Source organism: Mustelus asterias, unplaced genomic scaffold (genome assembly GCF_964213995.1).
Source record: "Mustelus asterias unplaced genomic scaffold, sMusAst1.hap1.1 HAP1_SCAFFOLD_1426, whole genome shotgun sequence".
Taxonomy (NCBI): Eukaryota; Metazoa; Chordata; class Chondrichthyes; order Carcharhiniformes; family Triakidae; genus Mustelus; species Mustelus asterias.
The window spans coordinates 55,001-75,000 of NW_027591371.1; the positions used below are offsets into that span (position 1 = coordinate 55,001).

Below are 20,000 nucleotides of genomic sequence, written 5' to 3' on the forward strand. Positions count from 1 at the left end.
TGAGGTACCCTACACGGTGGCACAGTGGGTTAGCACTGCTGCCTCACAGCGCCAGGGACCCGGGTTCGATTCCCGGCTCGGGTCACTGTCTGTGTGGAGTCTGCACGTTCTCCCCGTGTCTGTGTGGGTTTCCTCCGGGTGCTCCGGTTTCCTCCCACAGTCTGAAAGACGTGCTGGTTAGGGTGCATTGGCCGTGCTAAATTCTCCCTCAGTGTTACCCGAACAGGCACCGGAGTGTGGCGACTAGGGGATTTTCACAGTAACTTCATTGCAGTGTTAATTTAAGCCTACTTGTGACACCAGTAAATTAACATAGTCACTGCCTGCCTCTGTAACTTTGTTTTATTCATTCGTGGGACATGGGCGTCGCTGGCTGGCCGGTGCTAATTGCCCATCCCTAGTTGCCCGAGGGCAGTTGAGAGTCATAGAATCATAGAGGTTTACAGCATGGAAACAGGCCCTTCGGCCCAACTTGTCCATGCCGCCCAGTTTTTACCCCTAAGCTAATCCCAATTGCCCGCATTTGGCCCATATCCCTGTATACCCATCTTACCCATGTAACTGTCTAAGTGCTTTTTAATGACAAAATTGTACCCACCTCTACTACTACCTCTGGCAGCTCGTTCCAGACACTCACCACCCTCTGTGTGAAAGAATTGCCCCTCTGGACCCTTTTGTATCTCTCCCCTCTCACCTTAAACCTATGCCCTTTAGTTTTAGACTCCCCTACCTTTGGGAAAAGATGTTGACGATCTAACTGATGTATGCCCCTCATTATTTTATAGACAGCTATAAGATCACCCCTCAGTTTCCTACACTCCAGGGAAAAAAGTCCTGTAGTTCCCAGGCTTTTCTCTGCAGCCCTTCTTAAACAAAGGCACAACATTTGCCACTCTCCGATCTTCAGGCACCTCACCTGTGTCTGTCGCTGATTCAAATATCTCTGCTAGGGGACCCGCAATTTCCCCTCTAGCCTCCCACAATGTCCTGGGATACACTTCATCAGGTCCCAGGAATTTACCTACCTTGATGCGCTTTAAGACTTCCAGCACCTCCTTCTCTGTAATATGTCACTCCTCAAGACATCACTATTTATTTCCCCAAGTTCCCTAACATCCATGGCCTTTCTCAACAGTAAATACTGATGAGGGATATTCATTTAGGGTCTCACCCATCTCTTGTAGATCCACACATGGATCCATATGTAAATAACTTTGGAGGAAAATGTAACTGGTTTGATTAGTAAATTTGTGGACGACACAAAGATTGGTGGATTTGTGGATAGCGATGAGGACCATCAGAGGGTATAGCAGGATATAGATCGGTTGCAGACTTGGGCGGAGAGATGGCAGATGGAGTTTAATCTGGACAAATGTGAGGTAATGCATTTTGGACAGTCTAATACAGATAGGAAATATACAGTAAATGGCAGAGTATTGATAGGCAGAGGGATCTGGGTGTACAGGTACACAGGTCACTGAAAGTGTCAACGCAGGTGGAGAAGGTAGTCAAGAAGGCATATGGCATGCTTGCCTTCATCGGCCGGGACACTGAGTTTAAAAATTGGCAAGTCATGTTGCAGCTTCATAGAACCTTAGTTAGGCCGCACTTGGAATATAGTGTTCAATTCTGGTTGCCACACTACCAGAAGGATGTGGAGGCTTTGGAGAGGGGACAGAAAAGGTTTACCAGGATGTTGCCTGGTGTGGAGGGCATTAGCTATGAGAAGAGGTTGGAGAAATTTGGTTTGTTCTCACTGGAGCGACGGAGGTTGAGGGGAGACCTGATAGAAGTCTACAAGATTATGAGGGGCATGGACAGAGTGGATAGTCAGAAGCTTTTCCCCAGGTGGAAGAGTCAATTACTAGGGGGCACAGGTTTAAGGTGCGAGGGGCAAGGTTTAAAGGAGATGTACGAGGCAAGTTTTTTTACACAGAGGGTGGTGGGTGCCTGGAACTCGCTGCTGGGGGGAGGTAGTGGAAGCAGATACGATAGTGACTTTTAAGGGGCATCTGGATAAATACATGAATAGGATGGGAATGGAGGGATATGGTCCCTGGAAGGGTAGGGGGTTTTAGTTAAATTGGGCAGCATGGTCGGTGCAGGCTTGAAAGGCTGAAGGGCCTGTTCCTGTGCTGTAATTTTCTTTGTTCTTTGTTCACTCACAGATGACCTTTTTGGTCCTTAAGAGGCCCTACTCTCTCCCTAGTTAAGCTTTTGCCCTATATGTATTTATAGAAGCTCTTTTGATTCTCCTTTGCCTTATCTGCCAAAGCAATCTTATGTCCCCTTTTTGCCCTCCTGATTTCTCTCTTAACTCTCTTCCCACAACCTCTGTACTCTTCAAGGGATCCACTTGATCGCAGCTGCCTATGCATGTCATGTGCCTCCTTCTTCTTCTTGACCAGGGCCTCAATATCCCAAGTTATCCTTGGTTCCCTACTTCTACCAGCCTTGCCCTTCACTCTAAGAGGAACCTGCTTACCCTGAACCCGGTTAACACTCTTTTGAAACCCTCCGACTTACCAGATGTCCCTTTGCCTGTCAACAGACTCCCCCAATCAACTCTTGAAAGTTCTTGTCTCATACTATCAAACCACCTTGCTGTGGCTCTGGAGTCAGACCGGGTAAGGACGGCAGATTTCCTTGTCTAAAGGACATTAGTGAACCAGATGGGTTTTTCCGACAATCCACAATAGTTTCATGGTCATCAAGAGTTCTTAATTTCAGATATATTTTATTGAATTCAAATTCCATCATCTGCCGTGGCGGGATTCGAACCCGAGTTCCCAGAACATGAGCGTTGTAGTCTAGCGATAATACCACGAGGCCATGGCCTTCCCCATGCTTATGGTTAGCGTGCCAATCAAGCGGGGCTGCTTGGTCCTGGATGGTGTCGGATTTCTTGAGTCATCACCTCCCCTCACTGCCTCCTGACAGTAAACCTGATCTTCCCATCTCTACAGCACTGACGGATTCTTCACGGCTCCCAGCAATACAGAGCGGGAAAGGACACCCAGCGAGGGAGCAACAGAGAGCAGCGGGTAAGGAGATTGAGGGAGCTTTACTCTGTATCTAACCCCGTGCTGTACCTGTCCTGGGAGTGTTTGATGGGGACAGTGTAGAGGGAGCTTTACTCTGCATCTAACCCCGTGCTGTACCTGTCCTGGGAGTGTTTGATGGGGGACAGTGTAGAGGGAGCTTTACTCTGTATCGAACCCCGTTCTGTCCCTGTCCTGGGAGTGTTTGATGGGGACAGTGTAGAGGGAGCTTTACTCTGTATCTAACCCCGTGCTGTACCTGTCCTGGGAGTGTTTGATGGGGACAGTGTAGAGGGAGCTTTACTCTGTATCGAACACCGTGCTGTACCTGTCCTGGGAGTGTTTGATGGGGACAGTGTAGAGGGAGCTTGACTCTGTATCTAACCCCGTGCTGTACCTGTCCTGGGAGTGTTTGATGGGGACAGTGTAGAGGGATCTTTACTCTGTATCTAACCTCGTGCTGTACCTGTCCTGGGAGTGTTTGATGGGGACAGTGTAGAGGGAGCTTTACTCTCTATCTAACCCCGTGCTGTACCTGTCCTGGGAGTGTTTGATGGGGACAGTGTAGAAGGACCTTTACTCTGTATCTACCTCAGTGCTGTACCTGTCCTGGGAATATTTGATGGGGACAGTGTCGAGGGAGCTTTATTCTGTATCTAACCCTGTGCTGTACCTGTCCTGGGAGTGTTTGATGGGGGCAGTGTAAGGGAGCTTTACTCTGTATCTAACCCCGTGCTGTACCTGTCCTGGGAGTGTTTGATGGGGACAGTGTAGAGGGAGCTTTACTCTGTATCTAACCCCATGCTGTACCTGTCCTGGGAGTGTTTGATGGGGACAGTGTAGAGGGAGCTTTACTCTGTATCTAACCCCGTGCTGTACCTGTCCTGGGAGTGTTTGATGGGGACAGTGCAGAGGGAGCTTTACTCTGTATCTAACCCCGTGCTGTACCTGTCCTGGGAGTGTTTGATGGGGACAGTGTAGAGGGAGCTTTACTCTGTATCTAACCCCGTGCTGTACCTGTCCTGGGAGTGTTTGATGGGGACAGTGTAGAGGGAGCTTTACTCTGTATCTAACTCCGTGCTGTACCTGTCCTGGGAGTGTTTGATGGGGACAGTGTAGAGGGAGCTTTACTCTGTATCTAACCCCGTGCTGTACCTGTCCTGGGAGTGTTTGATGGGGACAGTGTAGAGGGAGCTTTACTCTGTATCTAACCCTGTGCTGTACCTGTCCTGGGAGTGTTTGATGGGGACAGTGTCGAGGGAGATTTACTCTGTATCTAACCCCGTGCTGTACCTGTTTGTGTTCAGGCTCGCACTATTGAGTGACTCAGAGAGTGAGCCAGTGTTGAGGAAGAGGTGTGGGAGCAGTCCAGTGAGGAAGATATCGACTCTGCTCAGTGATGTTGGAGTGCGGATTCCCACCTGTCCCCCCAGTGCACAGAAGCTGCCACCAACTCGAACCCCCGCCCAGGAGGAGAGGTGAGGAGGATCTTGTTTCTTTGTTCCTTTATGAGATGCGGGTGTCGCCGGCAAGTCCCAGCATTTATTGTCTATCCCTAATTGCCCCTTGAGAAGGCGGTGGGTGAGCTGCCTCCTTGAACCCGCTGCAGTCTCTGTGTGGTGTAGGTACACCCACAGCGCTGTTAGGGAAGGAGTTCCAGGATTTTGACCCCAGCCACAGTGAAGGAACGGCCGATATATTTCCCAGTCGGGATGGTGAGTGACTCGGAGGGGGAACCTCCAGGTGGGGGTGTTCCCAGGTATCTGCTGCCCTTGTCCTTCTCGATGGTCGAGGTGGTGGGTTTGGAAGGTGCTGCCTAAGGAGCCTTGGTGAGTCGCTGCAGTGGATCTTGTAGACGGTACACACGGCTGTCACTGTGTGTCGGTGGTGGAGGGAGTGAGTGTTTGTGGTTAGCGTGTCGATCGAGCGGGGCTGCTTTGTCCTGGATGGTGTTGAGCTTCTCGAGTGTTGTTGGAGCCGCACCCATCCAGGCAAGTGGAGAGTATTCCATCACACTCCTGACTTGTGTCCTTGTGGATGGTGGACAGGCTTTTGTGGGGAGTCAGGAGCTGAGTTACTCTCCGCAGGATTCCCAGCCTCTAACCTGCTCTGGGAGCCACAGTATTTATACGGCTGGGTCCAGCTCAGTTTCTGGTCAATGGCAACCCCCAGGATGTTGATAGTGGGGGATTCAGTGATGGTGACCCCCAGGATGTTGATAGTGGGGGATTCAGTGATGGTAACCCCCAGGATGTTGATAGTGGGGGGGGATTCAGTGATGGTAACCCCCAGGATGTTGATAGCGGGGGGATTCAGTGATGGTAACCCCCAGGATGTTGATAGTGGGGCTGATTCAGTGATGGTAACCCCCAGGATGTTGATAGTGGGGCTGATTCAGTGATGGTAACCCCCAGGGTGTTGATCGTGGGGGATTCAGTGATGGTAACCCCCAGGATGTTGATCGTGGGGGATTCAGTGATGGTAACCCCCAGGATGTTGATAGTGGGCGATTCAGTGATGGTAACCCCCAGGGTGTTGATCGTGGGGGATTCAGTGATGGTAACCCCCAGGATGTTGATCGTGGGGGATTCAGTGATGGTAACCCCCAGGATGTTGATAGTGGGCGATTCAGTGATGGTAATGTCATTCAATGTTAAAGGGATGGTTGTTAGAGTGTCTCTTTGGGACATGGTCATTGCCTGGTGCTTGTGTGGGGTGAATGTTACTCACCACTTGTCCGCCCGAGCCTGGATATTGTCCCGGTCTCGCTGTGTTTGGACACGGGCTGCTTCAGTATCTGAGGAGTGGCGAATGGTGCTGAACATTGTGCAATCATCAGCGAACATCCCCACTCTGACCTTATGACGGTGAGAAGGTCATTGATGAAGCAGCTGAAGATTGTTGGGCCGAGGACACTAACCCTGAGGGACTCCTGCAGAGATGTCCTGGGGCTGAGATGACTGACCCTCCACAACCACAACCATCTTCCTATGTACCAGGTATGACTCCAACCAGCGGAGAGTTTGCCCTTTGATACCCATTGATTCCAGTTACACTGGGGCTCCTTGAGGCCACACTCGGTCGAATGTGGCCTTGATGTCAAGGGCAGTCACTCTCACCTCACCTCTGGAATTCAGCTCTTTTGTCCATGTTTGAACCAAGGCTGTAATGGGGTCAGGAGCTGAGTGACCCTGGCGGAACCCAAACTGGGCGTCACTGAGCAGGTTATTGCTGAGCAGGTGCTGCTTGATAGCGCTGTCGATGACCCCTTCCATCACTTTACGATGATCGAGAGTAGACTGATTGGGCGGTATTTGGCCGAGTTGGATTTGTCCTGCTTTTTGTGTACTGGACATACCTGGGCAACTTTCCACATTGTTGGGTAGATACCAGTGTTGTAACTGGAAGAGCTTGGCTAGGGGAGCGGCAAGTTCTGGGACACAAGTCTTCAGGACTATTGCCGGAATGTTATCAGGGCCCATTGCCTTTGCAGTATCCAGTGCCTCCAACCATTTCTTGCTATGACGTGGAGTGAATTGAATTGGCTGGAGACTGGCATCTGAGACGCTGGGGACCTCCAGAGGAGGCCGAGATGGATCATCCACTCTGGCTGGAGATTGCTGCGAATGCTTCAGCTTTATCTCTTGCATTGATGTGCTGGACTCCTCCATCATCGAGGATGGGGATATTTGTGGAACCTCCTCCGATGGTAATGGTTGAGTGGGGGATACACCGGGCCATGAGGTTGCTGATTGTGCTGGAGGACAGCTCCACTGCTGTCAATGGCCCCACAGCGCCTCATGGATGCCCAGTCTTGAGTTGCTAGATGGGTTTGAAGTCTGTCCCATTTAGCACGGTGATAGTGCCACACAACACGGTGGAGGTTATTCTCAATGTGAAGGTGGGACTTTGTCTCCACAAGGACTGTGCGGTGGTCACTCTTACCGACATCATCATGGACAGATGCATCTGCAGCCGGCAGATTGGTAAGGATGAGGTCGAGTGTGTTATTTCCTCTTGTTGGTTCCTTCACCACCTGCTGCAGACCCAGTCTAGCAGTTATATCCTTTAGGACCCGACCAGCTCGATCAGTAGTGCTGCTGCCGAGCCATTCTTGGTGATGGACATTGAAATCCCCCATCCAGAGTACATTCTGCACCTTTGCCACCTTCAATGCTCCAGCCAAGTGTTGTCCCAGGAACACTGATTCATCAGCCGAAGGAGGATGGTACGTGGTAACCAGTAAGAGGTGTCCTTGCCCGTGTCTAACCTGAAGCCGTGAGACTTCATGGGGTCCGGAGTCGATGTTAAGGACTCCCAGGGCTACTCCCTCCCGACTGTATACCACTGTGCCGCCACCTCTGCTGGGTCTGTCCTGCCAGTGGGACAGGACATATCCAGGGATGGTAATGGTGGTGTCTGGGGTGTTATCTGTAAGGTATGTTTCCGTGACAGTGACTATGTCAGGCTGTTGCTTGAGACAGCTCTCCCAATGTCAGCACAAGCCCCCAGATGTTAGTGAGGAGGACTTTGCAGGGGTGACAGGGCTGGGTTTGCCGTTGTCTTTTCCAATGTCTCGGTCGATGTGGGTGATCCGTCCGGTTTCATTCCTTTGAGAATTTTTAGCGGTTGAATATAACGGAGTGTCTCGCTCGGGGACATTCCCCAGGATATTTCAGAGTCAAACACATTGCTGTGGCTCTGAAGTCACATGTAGGCCAGACCGGGTAAGGACAGCAGATTTCCTTCCCCAAAGGGACATCAGTGAACCAGATGGGTTTTTACAACAATTGCGTACATGTGTGTGTTGTGAGTGTGATTCTGTGTGCGTGTGTGTTTGTGTACTGAGTGTATATGTGAGTGTGTGGGTGTATATGTGTGTGTGGGTATATATGTGTGTGTGTGGGTGTATATGTGTGTGGGAACGTGTGTGTGTGGGTGTATATGTGTGTGGGAACATATGTGTGTGTGTGCGTGTATATTAGGTGTATGCTGGGTGTATATGTGTGTGTGGGTGTATGCTGGGTATATATGTGAGTGTGTGGGTGTATATGTCAGCATCTGGGTATATATATGTGCGCATGCGTATATGTATGGGTGTATATGTGAGCGTCTGGGTATATATATATATGCGTGTGTGGGTGTATATGTGAGCATCTGGGTATATATGTGTGTGTGTGTGTGGGTGTATATGTGGGTGTATATGTGAGCTTCTGGGTATATATGTGTGTGTGTGGGTGGGCGTATATGTGGGTGTATATGTGAGCGTCTGGGTATATATATGTGTGTGTGTGTATATGTGAGCGTCTGGGTATATATGTGTGTGTGTGTGGGTGTATATGTGGGTGTATATGTGAGCGTCTGGGTATATATATATGTGTGTGTGGGTGTATATGTGAGTGTGTTAGCAGGGAGCAGTGTACTCTCTCCACATACACAGAGCTGTGTATTTGATGACAGGCACACCATATCTGTCGGAGTGCAGGAACGGAGGAACACGCTGGATCTGAAGCAGTTGACACACAGCCCGACTCCCGCCCGGATAACAGCTGGAAAACTGGACCGGCAGCAGTCCAACAAACCAGATGTCAACAAGGTCAGTGAGATAATACGGGACCAATGCAAACTGCCGAAGGGCCTCCTTGTCGCCACTCCCCTGGGATTGGCAACGTGCGGGTCTGAAACTGCTGTTACTGAGTGATGCAGTACAGGAGGCCATTCAACCCCTCGAGTCTGCCCCACCACTCCATTCGATCACAACAACCTTCCACCTTCTCCCCACTTGCCGACACCACCCTTTCATTCCCTTATTTCCCTTTGAGTATCGCTGGCCAGGCCCAGCATTTACCCCCCCCCCCATCCCTAATTACCCCTTCAGTAGCTGCTGGGTGAGCCGCCATCTTGAACCCGCTGCAGTCCACATTGAAGTAGGTACATCCATGGCGCTGTTAGGGAGGGAGTTCCAGGATTTTGACCCCAGCCACAGTGAAGGAACGACCGATATATTTCCCAGTCGGGATGGTGAGTGACTCAGAGGGGAACCTCCAGGTGGGGGTGTTCCCAGGTATCTGCTGCCCTTGTCCTTCTAGATGGTAGAGGTGGCGGGTTTGGAAGGTGCTGCCTAAGGAGCCTTGGTGAGTCACAGCAGTGCATCTTGTAGACGGTACACACGGCTGTCACTGTGCGTCGGGGTGGAGGGAGTGAGTGTTTGTGGTTAGCGTGTCGATCGAGCGGGGCTGCTTTGTCCTGGATGGTGTTGAGCTTCTCGAGTGTTGTTGGAGCTGCACCCATCCAGGCAAGTGGAGAGTGTTCCATCACACTCCTGACTTGTTTCCTTGTGGATGGTGGACAGGTTTTGGGGAGGGAGTCAGGAGGTGAGTTACTCTCCGCAGGATTCCCAGCCTCTAACCTGCTCTGGGAGCCACAGTATTTATATGGCTGGGTCCAGTTCAGTTTCTGCTCAATGGTAACCCCCAGGATGTTGATAGTGGGGGATTCAGCGATGGTGACCCCCAGGATGTTGATAGTGGGGGATTCAGCGATGGTGACCCCCAGGATGTTGATAGTGGGGGATTCAGTGATGGTAACCCCCAGGATGTTGATAGTGGGGGATTCAGCGATGGTGATGCCATTGAATATTCAGGGGGAGATGGTTAGATCCTCTCTTGTGGGTGATGATCATTGGCTCGCACTTGTGTGGCGTGAATGTTACTTGCAACTTGTTCACCACGGCTAATCTACCTAAGCTACACATTTGGACACGAAGGGACAATTTAGCATGGCCAATCCACCCAACCTTTGGACTGGCTGCAGAGGTGGTGAATGTTGGAATGAACCATATACCACGTTATGTTCACCGTGTTGTCTCTCCCCAGGAGGTTGTAAAGAATATGGATTCGGTCTTTCGGGAACTTCTACAGTGCAAACGCCTCAAGTCAGGCTCGGAGGACCCGCAGGAACCCAGGAAAACTGAATCCCCCTCGGCCACGGACATCGCCCTGCGTCGGAGCAGCAGTGGAGCCCTGGAGAAACTCGCCAGTAAGCAGGGCACCCCCTCCAAGTACGGCATGAAGGCACGGGCTGCTGCCCTCTTCAAATCGTCTGGGGGCACCACTGCGGATGGGACCCCCAAGCTGTCGTCCTGAGGGTGGGGCGGGTGGGGGCACTGGTCAGGATCCAGCCCAGGGACTCACTCCAGAGGCAGGAGAGCAGCGACCCTGGCACACAGTCAGATGGCAGAGAGATAGACACTCACTCTTTCACTCACTCTCACTCGCTCACTCACTCGCCCATTTGCTCATTCACTCGCTCACTCACTCACTCACTCACTCGCCCATTTGCTCATTCACTCGCTCACTCACTCGTTCACTCGCCCATTTGTTCATTCACTGACTCACTCACTCTCCAGGAGGTTTTCACAGTAACTTCATTGCAGCGTTAATGTGAGCCTTACTTGTGACTAATAAATAAATTTAACTTTTCACTCACCCCCACACTCACTCACATCCTCCCTCACGGAGATAAACCCCTCCTCACTTTCTCCTTCATCACTCACTCACTAACACTCTCACTCCCTCACCTCTTCACTCCCTCACTCACTCCCTCAGCTCCTCACTCCCTCGCCTCCTCACTGCCCACTCCCTCCTTCTGTCTCTCACACCCTCACGCCTTCACTTGCTCCCTCACTGTCATCCCTCACTCCATCACTCATTCCGTCCCTCAGTCCTTCCCTCACACCCTCTCCCTCACCACCTCCATCCCTCACCCTCTCAAGCCCTCCTTCATTCCCTCCCTCCCTACTCCCTCACGTCCCTCCCTCAGTCCGATGTACCCCACACCCCTCACTGTCACACTGATATATCTCACACCCCTCACTGTAACACTCTGATATACCCCACACCCCTCACTGTAACACTCTGATATACCTCATACCTCTCACTGTAACACTCTGATATACCTCACACCCCTCACTGTAACAGTCTGATATACCCCACACCTCAGCCTATCCTCATAAGGCATGCCACTCAATCCAGGCAACATCCTTGTAAATCTCCTCTGCACCCTTTCAATCTTTTCCACATCCTTCCTGTAATGAGGCAACCAGAACTGAGCACGGTACTCCAAGTGGGGTCTGACGAGGGTCTTATATAGCTGCATCATTATCCCCGGACTGCTAAACTCAATCCCTCGATTGATAAAGGCCAGCACACCATACGCCTTCTTAACCACCTCCTCCACCTGAGGGGCCGATTTTAGAGTCCTATGGACCCGGACCCCAAGGTCCTTCTGATCCTCTACTGTACTGAGTCTTTCCCTTTATATTGTACTCCTTCATCCCATTTGACCTGCCAAAGTGGACCACGACGCATTTATCTGGGTTGAAGTCCATCTGCCACTTCTCCGCCCAGTCTTGCATCCTATCTATGTCCCTCTGTAACTTCTGACATCCCTCCAGACTATCCACAACCCCACCAACCTTCGTGTCATCGGCAAACTTATCAACCCATCCTTCCACTTCCTCATCCAGGTCATTTATGAAAATGACAAACAGCAAGGGTCCCAGAACAGATCCCTGGGGCACTCCACTGGTGACCGACCTCCATTTAGAAAAAGACCCATTCATACACACTCTCTGCCTCCTTTGGGCAAGATGTGGAGATGCCGGCGTTGGACTGGGGTAAACACAGTAAGAAGTTTAACAACACCAGGTTAAAGTCCAACAGGTTTATTTGGTAGCAAAAGCCACACAAGCTTTCGGAGCTCCAAGCCCCTTCTTCAGGTGAGTGGGAATTCTGTTCACAAACAGAGCTTATAAAGACACAGACTCAATTTACATGAATAATGGTTGGAATGCGAATACTTACAACTAATCAAGTCTTTAAGAAACGAAACAATGTGAGTGGAGAGAGCATCAAGACAGGCTAAAAAGATGTGTATTGTCTCCAGACAAGACAGCCAGTGAAACTCTGCAGGTCCACGCAACTGTGGGAGTTACAAATAGTGTGACATGAACCCAATATCCCGGTTGAGGCCGTCCTCGTGTGTGCGGAACTTGGCTATCAGTTCCTGCTCAGCGACTCTGCGCTGTCGTGTGTCGCGAAGGCCGCCTTGGAGAACGCTTACCCGAATAGACGGCATCTCCTCCGGAGCCTTCAACATGTCATTGATGAAGACGAACATCTCGCCAAGGCCATCCCCACACCCCCACTTCTTGCCTTCAAACAACCGCACAACCTCAAACAGACCATTGTCCGCAGCAAACTACCCAGCCTTCAGGAGAACAGTGACCATGACACCACACAACCCTGCCACAGCAACCTCTGCAAGACGTGCCGGATCATCGACACAGATGCCATCATCTCACGTGAGAACACCATCCACCAGGTACACGGTACATACTCTTGCAATTCGGCCAACGTTGTCTACCTGATACGCTGCAAGAAAGGATGTCCCGAGGCATGGTACATTGGGGAAACTATGCAGACGCTGCGACAACGGATGAATGAACACCGCTCGACAATCACCAGGCAAGACTGTTCTCTTCCTGTTGGGGAGCACTTCAGCGGTCACGGGCATTCGGCCTCTGATATTCGGGTAAGCGTTCTCCAAGGCGGCCTTCGCGACACACGACGGCGCAGAGTCGCTGAGCAGAAACTGATAGCCAAGTTCCGCACACACAAGGACGGCCTCAACCGGGATATTGGGTTCATGTCACACTATTTGTAACTCCCACAGTTGCGTGGACCTGCAGAGTTTCACTGGCTGTCTTGTCTGGAGACAATACACATCTTTTTAGCCTGTCTTGATGCTCTCTCCACTCACATTGTTTCGTTTCTTAAAGACTTGATTAGTTGTAAGTATTCGCATTCCAACCATTATTCATGTAAATTGAGTCTGTGTCTTTATAAGCTCTGTTTGTGAACAGAATTCCCACTCACCTGAAGAAGGGGCTTAGAGCTCCGAAAGCTTGTGTGGCTTTTGCTACCAAATAAACCTGTTGGACTTTAACCTGGTGTTGTTAAACTTCTTCCTTTGGGCAAGCCAGTTCTGGATCCACAGGGCAGCAGCCCCTTGGATCACATGCCCTCTCACTTTTTCTAGAAGCCTTGCATGGGGGACCTTATCGAACGCCTTGCTAAAATCCATATAAACCACATCTACCGCTTTCCCTTCGTCAATGTGTTTAGTCACATTTTCGAAGAACTCCACCAGGCTCGTAAGGCACGATCTGCCCTTGACAAAGCCATGCTGAGTATTCTTGAGCATACTAAACCTCTCTAAATGCTCATAAATCTTGTCCCTCAGGATCTTCTCCATCAGCTTACCAACCACTGAGGTTAGACTCACCGGTCGGTAATTTCCTGGGCTATCCCTATTCCCCTTCTTGAAAATAGGAACCACATCCGCAATCCTCCAATCCTCCGGCACCTCTCCCGTCTCCATCGACGACGCAAAGATCATCGCCAGAGGCCCTGCAATCTCTTCCCTCGCCTCCCACAGTAACCTGGGGTACATCCCATCCGGACCCGGCAACTTATCTATCTTGATGCCATTCAAAGATTCCAGCACAAAGTCCACATACTCAATCTTTTCAGTCCACCGCAAGCCCACAGTACATCCACCCATGTCCTTCTCCTCTGTGAAAACCGAGGCAAAATACTAATTAAGCACCTCTGCCATTTCTACTGATTCCGTACTGATTTTCCCACCTTCACCTTTTATAGGCCCTATTCCTTCACGTCTCATCCTTTTACTCTTCACATATTTATAGAACGCCTTAGGGTTTTCCTTAATTCTACTTGCCAAGGCCTTCTCGTGACCCCTTCTGGCTCTCCTAATTTCCTTCTTTAGTCCCTTCCTACAAGCCGTATACTCATCTAGATCCCTATCTTCACCAAGCTCTCTGAACCTTTTGTACGCTTTCCTTTTCTCCTCGACTAGGTCCCGCACAACTTTCGTGCACCACGGTTCCTTTAACCTACCAACTCCTCCCTGTCTGCTCGGAACGTTGTCCTGTAGAACTCTAGACAGACATTCCTTGAAAAACTGCCACCTCTCTTCAGTAGATTTTCCCGAGAATACCTCCTTCCAATTTACTCCTCTAATTTGCTGCCTTATGTCTTCATATTTCCCCTTATTCCATATAAACACTTTCCTAGCTTGCCCGATCCTCTCTTTTTCCAATGCAAGCATAAAGGAGATAGAATTATGATCGCTATCCCCAAGATGCTCTCCCACTGAGAGATCTGACACCTGCCCAGGCTCATTGGTCAGTATGAGATCAAGTACAGCCTCTCCTCTTGTAGGCTTGTCCACATGCTGTGTCAGGAAACCCTCCTGAACACACCTAACGAACTCCTCCCCATCCAATTCTCTTGCCCGAGGGATATATCCCATACCCCTCACTGTAACACTCTGATATATCCCACACACCTCACTGTAACACTGTGATACACCCCACACCCCTCACTGTAACACTCTGACATACCCCACACCCCTCACTGTAACACTCTGATACATCCCATACCCCTCACTGTAACACTCTGATATACCCCACACCCCTCACTGTAACACTCTGATACATCCCACACCCCTCACTGTAACACTCTGATATATCCCACACACCTCACTGTAACACTGTGATACACCCCACACCCCTCACTGTAACACTCTGACATACCCCACACCCCTCACTGTAACACTCTGATATATCCCACACCCCTCACTGTAACACTCTGATATATCCCACACCCCTCACTGTAACACTCTGATATACCCCACACCCCTCACTTTAACACTCTGATATACCCCACACCCCTCGCTGTAACACTCTGATATACCCCACACCCCTCACTGTAACACTCTGATATACTCCACACCCCTCACTGTAACACTCTGATATATCCCACACCCCTCACTGTAACACTCTGATGTACCCCACACCCCTCACTGTAACACTCTGATATATTCCACACCCCTCACTGTAACACTCTGATATACCCCACACCCCTCACTGTAACACTCTGATGTATCCCACACCCCTCACTGTAACACTCTGATATATCCCACACCCCTCACTGTAACACTCTGATACACCCCACACCCCTCACTGTAACACTCTGATATACCCCACACCCCTCACTGTAACGCTCTGATACACCCCACACCCCTCACTGTAACACTCTGATATACCCCACACCCCTCACTGTAACACTCTGATATACCCCACACCCCTCACTGTAACGCTCTGATACACCCCACACCCCTCACTGTAACGCTCTGATACACCCCACACCCCTCACTGTAACACTCTGATACACCCCACACCCCTCACTGTAACACTCTGATATACCCCACACCCCTCACTGTAACACTCTGATATATCCCACACCCCTCACTGTAACACTCTGATATACCCCACACCCCTCACTGTAACACTCTGATATACCCCACACCCCTCACTGTGACACTCTGATACACCCCACACCCCTCACTGTAACACTCTGATATACCCCACACCCCTCACTGTAACACTCTGATATACCCCACACCCCTCACTGTGACACTCTGATACACCCCACACCCCTCACTGTAACACTCTGATATACCCCACACCCCTCACTGTAACACTCTGATATACCCCACACCCCTCACTGTAACACTCTGATATACCCCACACCCCTCACTGTAACACTGTGATACACCCCACACCCCTCACTGTAACACTCTGACATACCCCACACCCCTCACTGTAACACTCTGATATATCCCACACCCCTCACTGTAACACTGATATATCCCACACCCCTCACTGTAACACTCTGATATATCCCACACCCCTCACTGTAACACTCTGATATATCCCACACCCCTCACTGTAACACTCTGATATACCCCACACCCCTCACTGTAACACTCTGACATACCCCACACCCCTCACTGTAACACTCTGATATACCCCACACCCCTCACTGTAACACTGATATATCCCACACCCCTCACTGTAACACTCTGATATTCTCTGCACTCTCTGAGACGCTGTGATTCTGCCTCTTTTGTCCCTCTCTGCTGTTGCGTTTGTTTAAATTGCAGTTCCAGTCCCTGGTTATCTAGTTGTGAAATTTGCATTGTAATCTGATAGAACTGTGAAGTTTTGACTCATTTTATTAAACTCTTTTATTTCAATCGTTATTAAATAGAAGCAAATTGTGAAAGCAAGAATTAGTTTATTAAAATCAGCAGTCATCTTATTTGACATTCTCCCTGAGAGAGAGAGGGGACTGAGAGACACCAGTCAGTGTACAGATATCTCCCTGAGAGAGAGAGAGAGGACTGAGAGACACCAGGTAGTGTACAGATATCTCCCTGAGAGAGAGAGGGGGGACTGAGAGACACCAGTCAGTGTACAAATATCTCCCTGTGAGAGAGAGAGAGGACTGAGAGACACCAGTCAGTGTACGGATATCTCCCTGAGAGAGAGAGAGGACTGAGAGACACCAGGTAGTGTACAGATATCTCCCTGAGAGAGAGAGAGAGGACTGAGAGACACCAGTCAGTGTACAGATATCTCCCTGAGAGAGAGAGAGAGGACTGAGAGACACCAGTCAGTGTACGGATATCTCCCTGAGAGAGAGAGGGGACTGAGAGACACCAGTCAGTGTACAGATATCTCCCTGAGAGCGAGAGAGAGGACTGAGAGACACCAGTTAGTGTACAGATATCTCCCTGAGAGAGAGGGGGGGGGGACTGAGACACACCAGTCAGTGCCCAGATATCTCCCTGAGAGAGAGAGAGGGGACTGAGAGACACCAGTCAGTGTACAGATATCTCCCTGAGAGAGAGAGGGGGAACTGAGACACACCAGTCAGTGCACAGATATCTCCCTGAGAGAGAGAGAGAGGGGACTGAGAGACACCAGTCAGTGTACAGATATCTCCCCCGAGAGAGAGAGGGGACTGAGAGACACCAATTAGTGTACAGATACCTCCCTGCGAGAGAGGGGACTGAGAGACACCAGTCTGTGTACAGATATCTCCCTGAGAGAGAGAGGGGGGACTGAGACACACCAGTCAGTGCCCAGATATCTCCCTGAGAGAGAGAGAGGGGACTGAGAGACACCAGTCAGTGTACAGATATCTCCCTGAGAGAGAGAGGGGGAACTGAGACACACCAGTCAGTGCACAGATATCTCCCTGAGAGAGAGAGAGGGGACTGAGAGACACCAGTCAGTGTACAGATATCTCCCCCGAGAGAGAGAGGGGACTGAGAGACACCAATTAGTGTACAGATACCTCCCTGCGAGAGAGGGGACTGAGAGACACCAGTCTGTGTACAGATATCTCCCTGAGAGAGAGAGGGGGGACTGAGACACACCAGTCAGTGTACAGATATCTCCCTGAGAGAGAGAGGGGACTGAGAGACACCAGTCAGTGTACAGGTATCTCCCTGAGAGAGAGAGAGGGGACTGAGAGACACCAGTCAGTGTACAGGTATCTCCCTGAGAGAGAGAGGGGACTGAGAGACACCAGTCAGTGTACAGATATCTCTCTGAGAGAGAGAGAGGACTGAGAGACACCAGTCAGTGTACAGATATCTCCCAGAGAGAGAGGGGGGGGACTGAGAGACACCAGTCAGTGTACGGATATCTCCCTGAGAGAGAGAGGACTGAGAGATACCAGTCAGTGTACAGATATCTCCCAGAGAGAGGGGACTGAGAGACACCAGTCAGTGTACAGATATCTCCCAGAGAGAGAGAGGGGGGACTGAGAGACACCAGTCAGTGTACAGATATCTCCCTGAGAGAGAGAGGACTGAGAGACAGCAGTCAGTGCACAGATATCCCCCTGAGAGAGAGAGAGAGGACTGAGAGACACCAGTCAGTGTACAGATATCTCCCTGAGAGAGAGAGAGAGGACTGAGAGACACCAGTCAGTGTACTGGTATCTCCCTGAGAGAGAGAGGGGACTGAGAGACACCAGTCAGTGTACAGATATCTCCCTGAGAGAGAGAGGGGGGACTGAGACACACCAGTCAGTGTACAGATATCTCCCTGAGAGAGAGAGGGGACTGAGAGACACCAGTCAGTGTACAGGTATCTCCCTGAGAGAGAGAGAGGGGACTGAGAGACACCAGTCAGTGTACAGGTATCTCCCTGAGAGAGAGAGGGGACTGAGAGACACCAGTCAGTGTACAGATATCTCTCTGAGAGAGAGAGAGGACTGAGAGACACCAGTCAGTGTACAGATATCTCCCAGAGAGAGAGGGGGGGGACTGAGAGACACCAGTCAGTGTACGGATATCTCCCTGAGAGAGAGAGGACTGAGAGATACCAGTCAGTGTACAGATATCTCCCAGAGAGAGGGGACTGAGAGACACCAGTCAGTGTACAGATATCTCCCAGAGAGAGAGAGGGGGGACTGAGAGACACCAGTCAGTGTACAGATATCTCCCTGAGAGAGAGAGGACTGAGAGACAGCAGTCAGTGCACAGATATCCCCCTGAGAGAGAGAGAGAGGACTGAGAGACACCAGTCAGTGTACAGATATCTCCCTGAGAGAGAGAGAGAGGACTGAGAGACACCAGTCAGTGTACTGGTATCTCCCTGAGAGAGAGAGGGGACTGAGAGACACCAGTCAGTGTACAGATATCTCTCTGAGAGAGAGAGAGAGAGGACTGAGAGACACCAGTCAGTGTACGGATATCTCCCTGAGAGAGAGAGAGAGAGAGGGCTGAGAGACACCAGTCAGTGTACAGATATCTCCCAGAGAGAGGGGTGGGACTGAGAGACACCAGTCAGTGTACAGATATCTCCCTGAGAGAGAGAGGGGACTGAGAGACACCAGTCAGTGTACAGATATCTCCCTGAGAGAGAGAGGGGACTGAGAGACACCGGTCAGTGTACAGATATCTCCCTGAGAGCGAGAGAGAGGACTGAGAGACACCAGTCAGTGCACAAATATCTCCCTGAGAGAGAGAGAGAGGGGGGACTGAGAGACACCAGTTAGTGCACAGATATCCCCCTGAGAGAGAGAGAGGACTGAGAGACACCAGTCAGTGTACAGATATCTCCCTGAGAGAGAGAGAGAGGGGACTGAGAGACACCAGTCAGTGCACAGATATCTCCCTGAGAGAGAGAGAGAGGACTGAGAGACACCAGTCAGTGTACAAGTATCTCCCTGAGAGAGAGAGAGAGGGGACTGAGAGACACCAGTCAGTGCACAGATATCTCCCTGAGAGAGAGAGAGGGGACTGAGAGACACCAGTCAGTGTACAAGTATCTCCCTGAGAGAGAGAGAGGGGACTGAGAGACACCAGTCACTGTACAGATATCACCCTGAGAGAGAGAGAGAGGGGACTGAGAGACACCAGTCACTGTGCAGATATCTCCCTGAGAGAGAGAGGACTGAGAGACACCAGTCAGTGTACAGATATCTCCCTGAGAGAGAGAGAGAGGGGACTGAGAGACACCAGTCAGTGTACAGATATCTCCCTGAGAGAGAGAGGGGACTGAGAGACACCAGTCACTGTGCAGATATCACCCTGAGAGAGAGAGGGGGGACTGAGAGACACCAGTCAGTGTACAGATATCTCCCTGAGAGCGAGAGAGAGGACTGAGAGACACCAGTCAGTGCACAAATATCTCCCTGAGAGAGAGAGAGAGAGGGGACTGAGAGACACCAGTCAGTGTACAGATATCTCCCTGAGAGAGAGAGGGGGGACTGAGAGACACCAGTCACTGTACAGATATCACCCTGAGAGAGAGAGAGAGGGGACTGAGAGACACCAGTCACTGTGCAGATATCTCCCTGAGAGAGAGAGAGAGGGACTGAGAGACACCAGTCACTGTGCAGATATCTCCCTGAGAGAGAGAGGGGGGACTGAGAGACACCAGTCACTGTGCAGATATCTCCCTGAGAGAGAGAGAGAGGGACTGAGAGACACCAGTCACTGTGCAGATAT

General features: G+C 50.7%; 2 protein-coding genes across 2 annotated transcripts in view; one reads left to right on the forward strand and one right to left on the reverse strand.

Moving 5' to 3' along the window:
• Positions 1-11,759, forward strand: part of LOC144488267 (SLIT-ROBO Rho GTPase-activating protein 3-like) — a gene marked incomplete at its 5' end in the record, with an annotated part of 48,355 nt that extends 36,596 nt beyond the window's left edge. The window contains 4 exons of the mRNA XM_078206308.1: positions 2,967-3,044; positions 4,349-4,519; positions 8,502-8,637; positions 9,917-11,759. Of these exons, the coding sequence (XP_078062434.1) occupies positions 2,967-3,044; positions 4,349-4,519; positions 8,502-8,637; positions 9,917-10,186 (655 nt within the window). The remainder of the gene's footprint in view (positions 1-2,966; positions 3,045-4,348; positions 4,520-8,501; positions 8,638-9,916) is intronic.
• Positions 11,760-16,247: 4,488 nt separating this feature from the next.
• Positions 16,248-20,000, reverse strand: part of LOC144488266 (caveolin-3-like) — a 21,754-nt gene continuing 18,001 nt past the window's right edge. Inside the window, exon 2 of the mRNA XM_078206307.1 lies at positions 16,248-20,000. This exon is cut by the window's right edge and continues 1,914 nt beyond it. The gene's annotated coding sequence lies outside the window, so the exon portion shown is untranslated.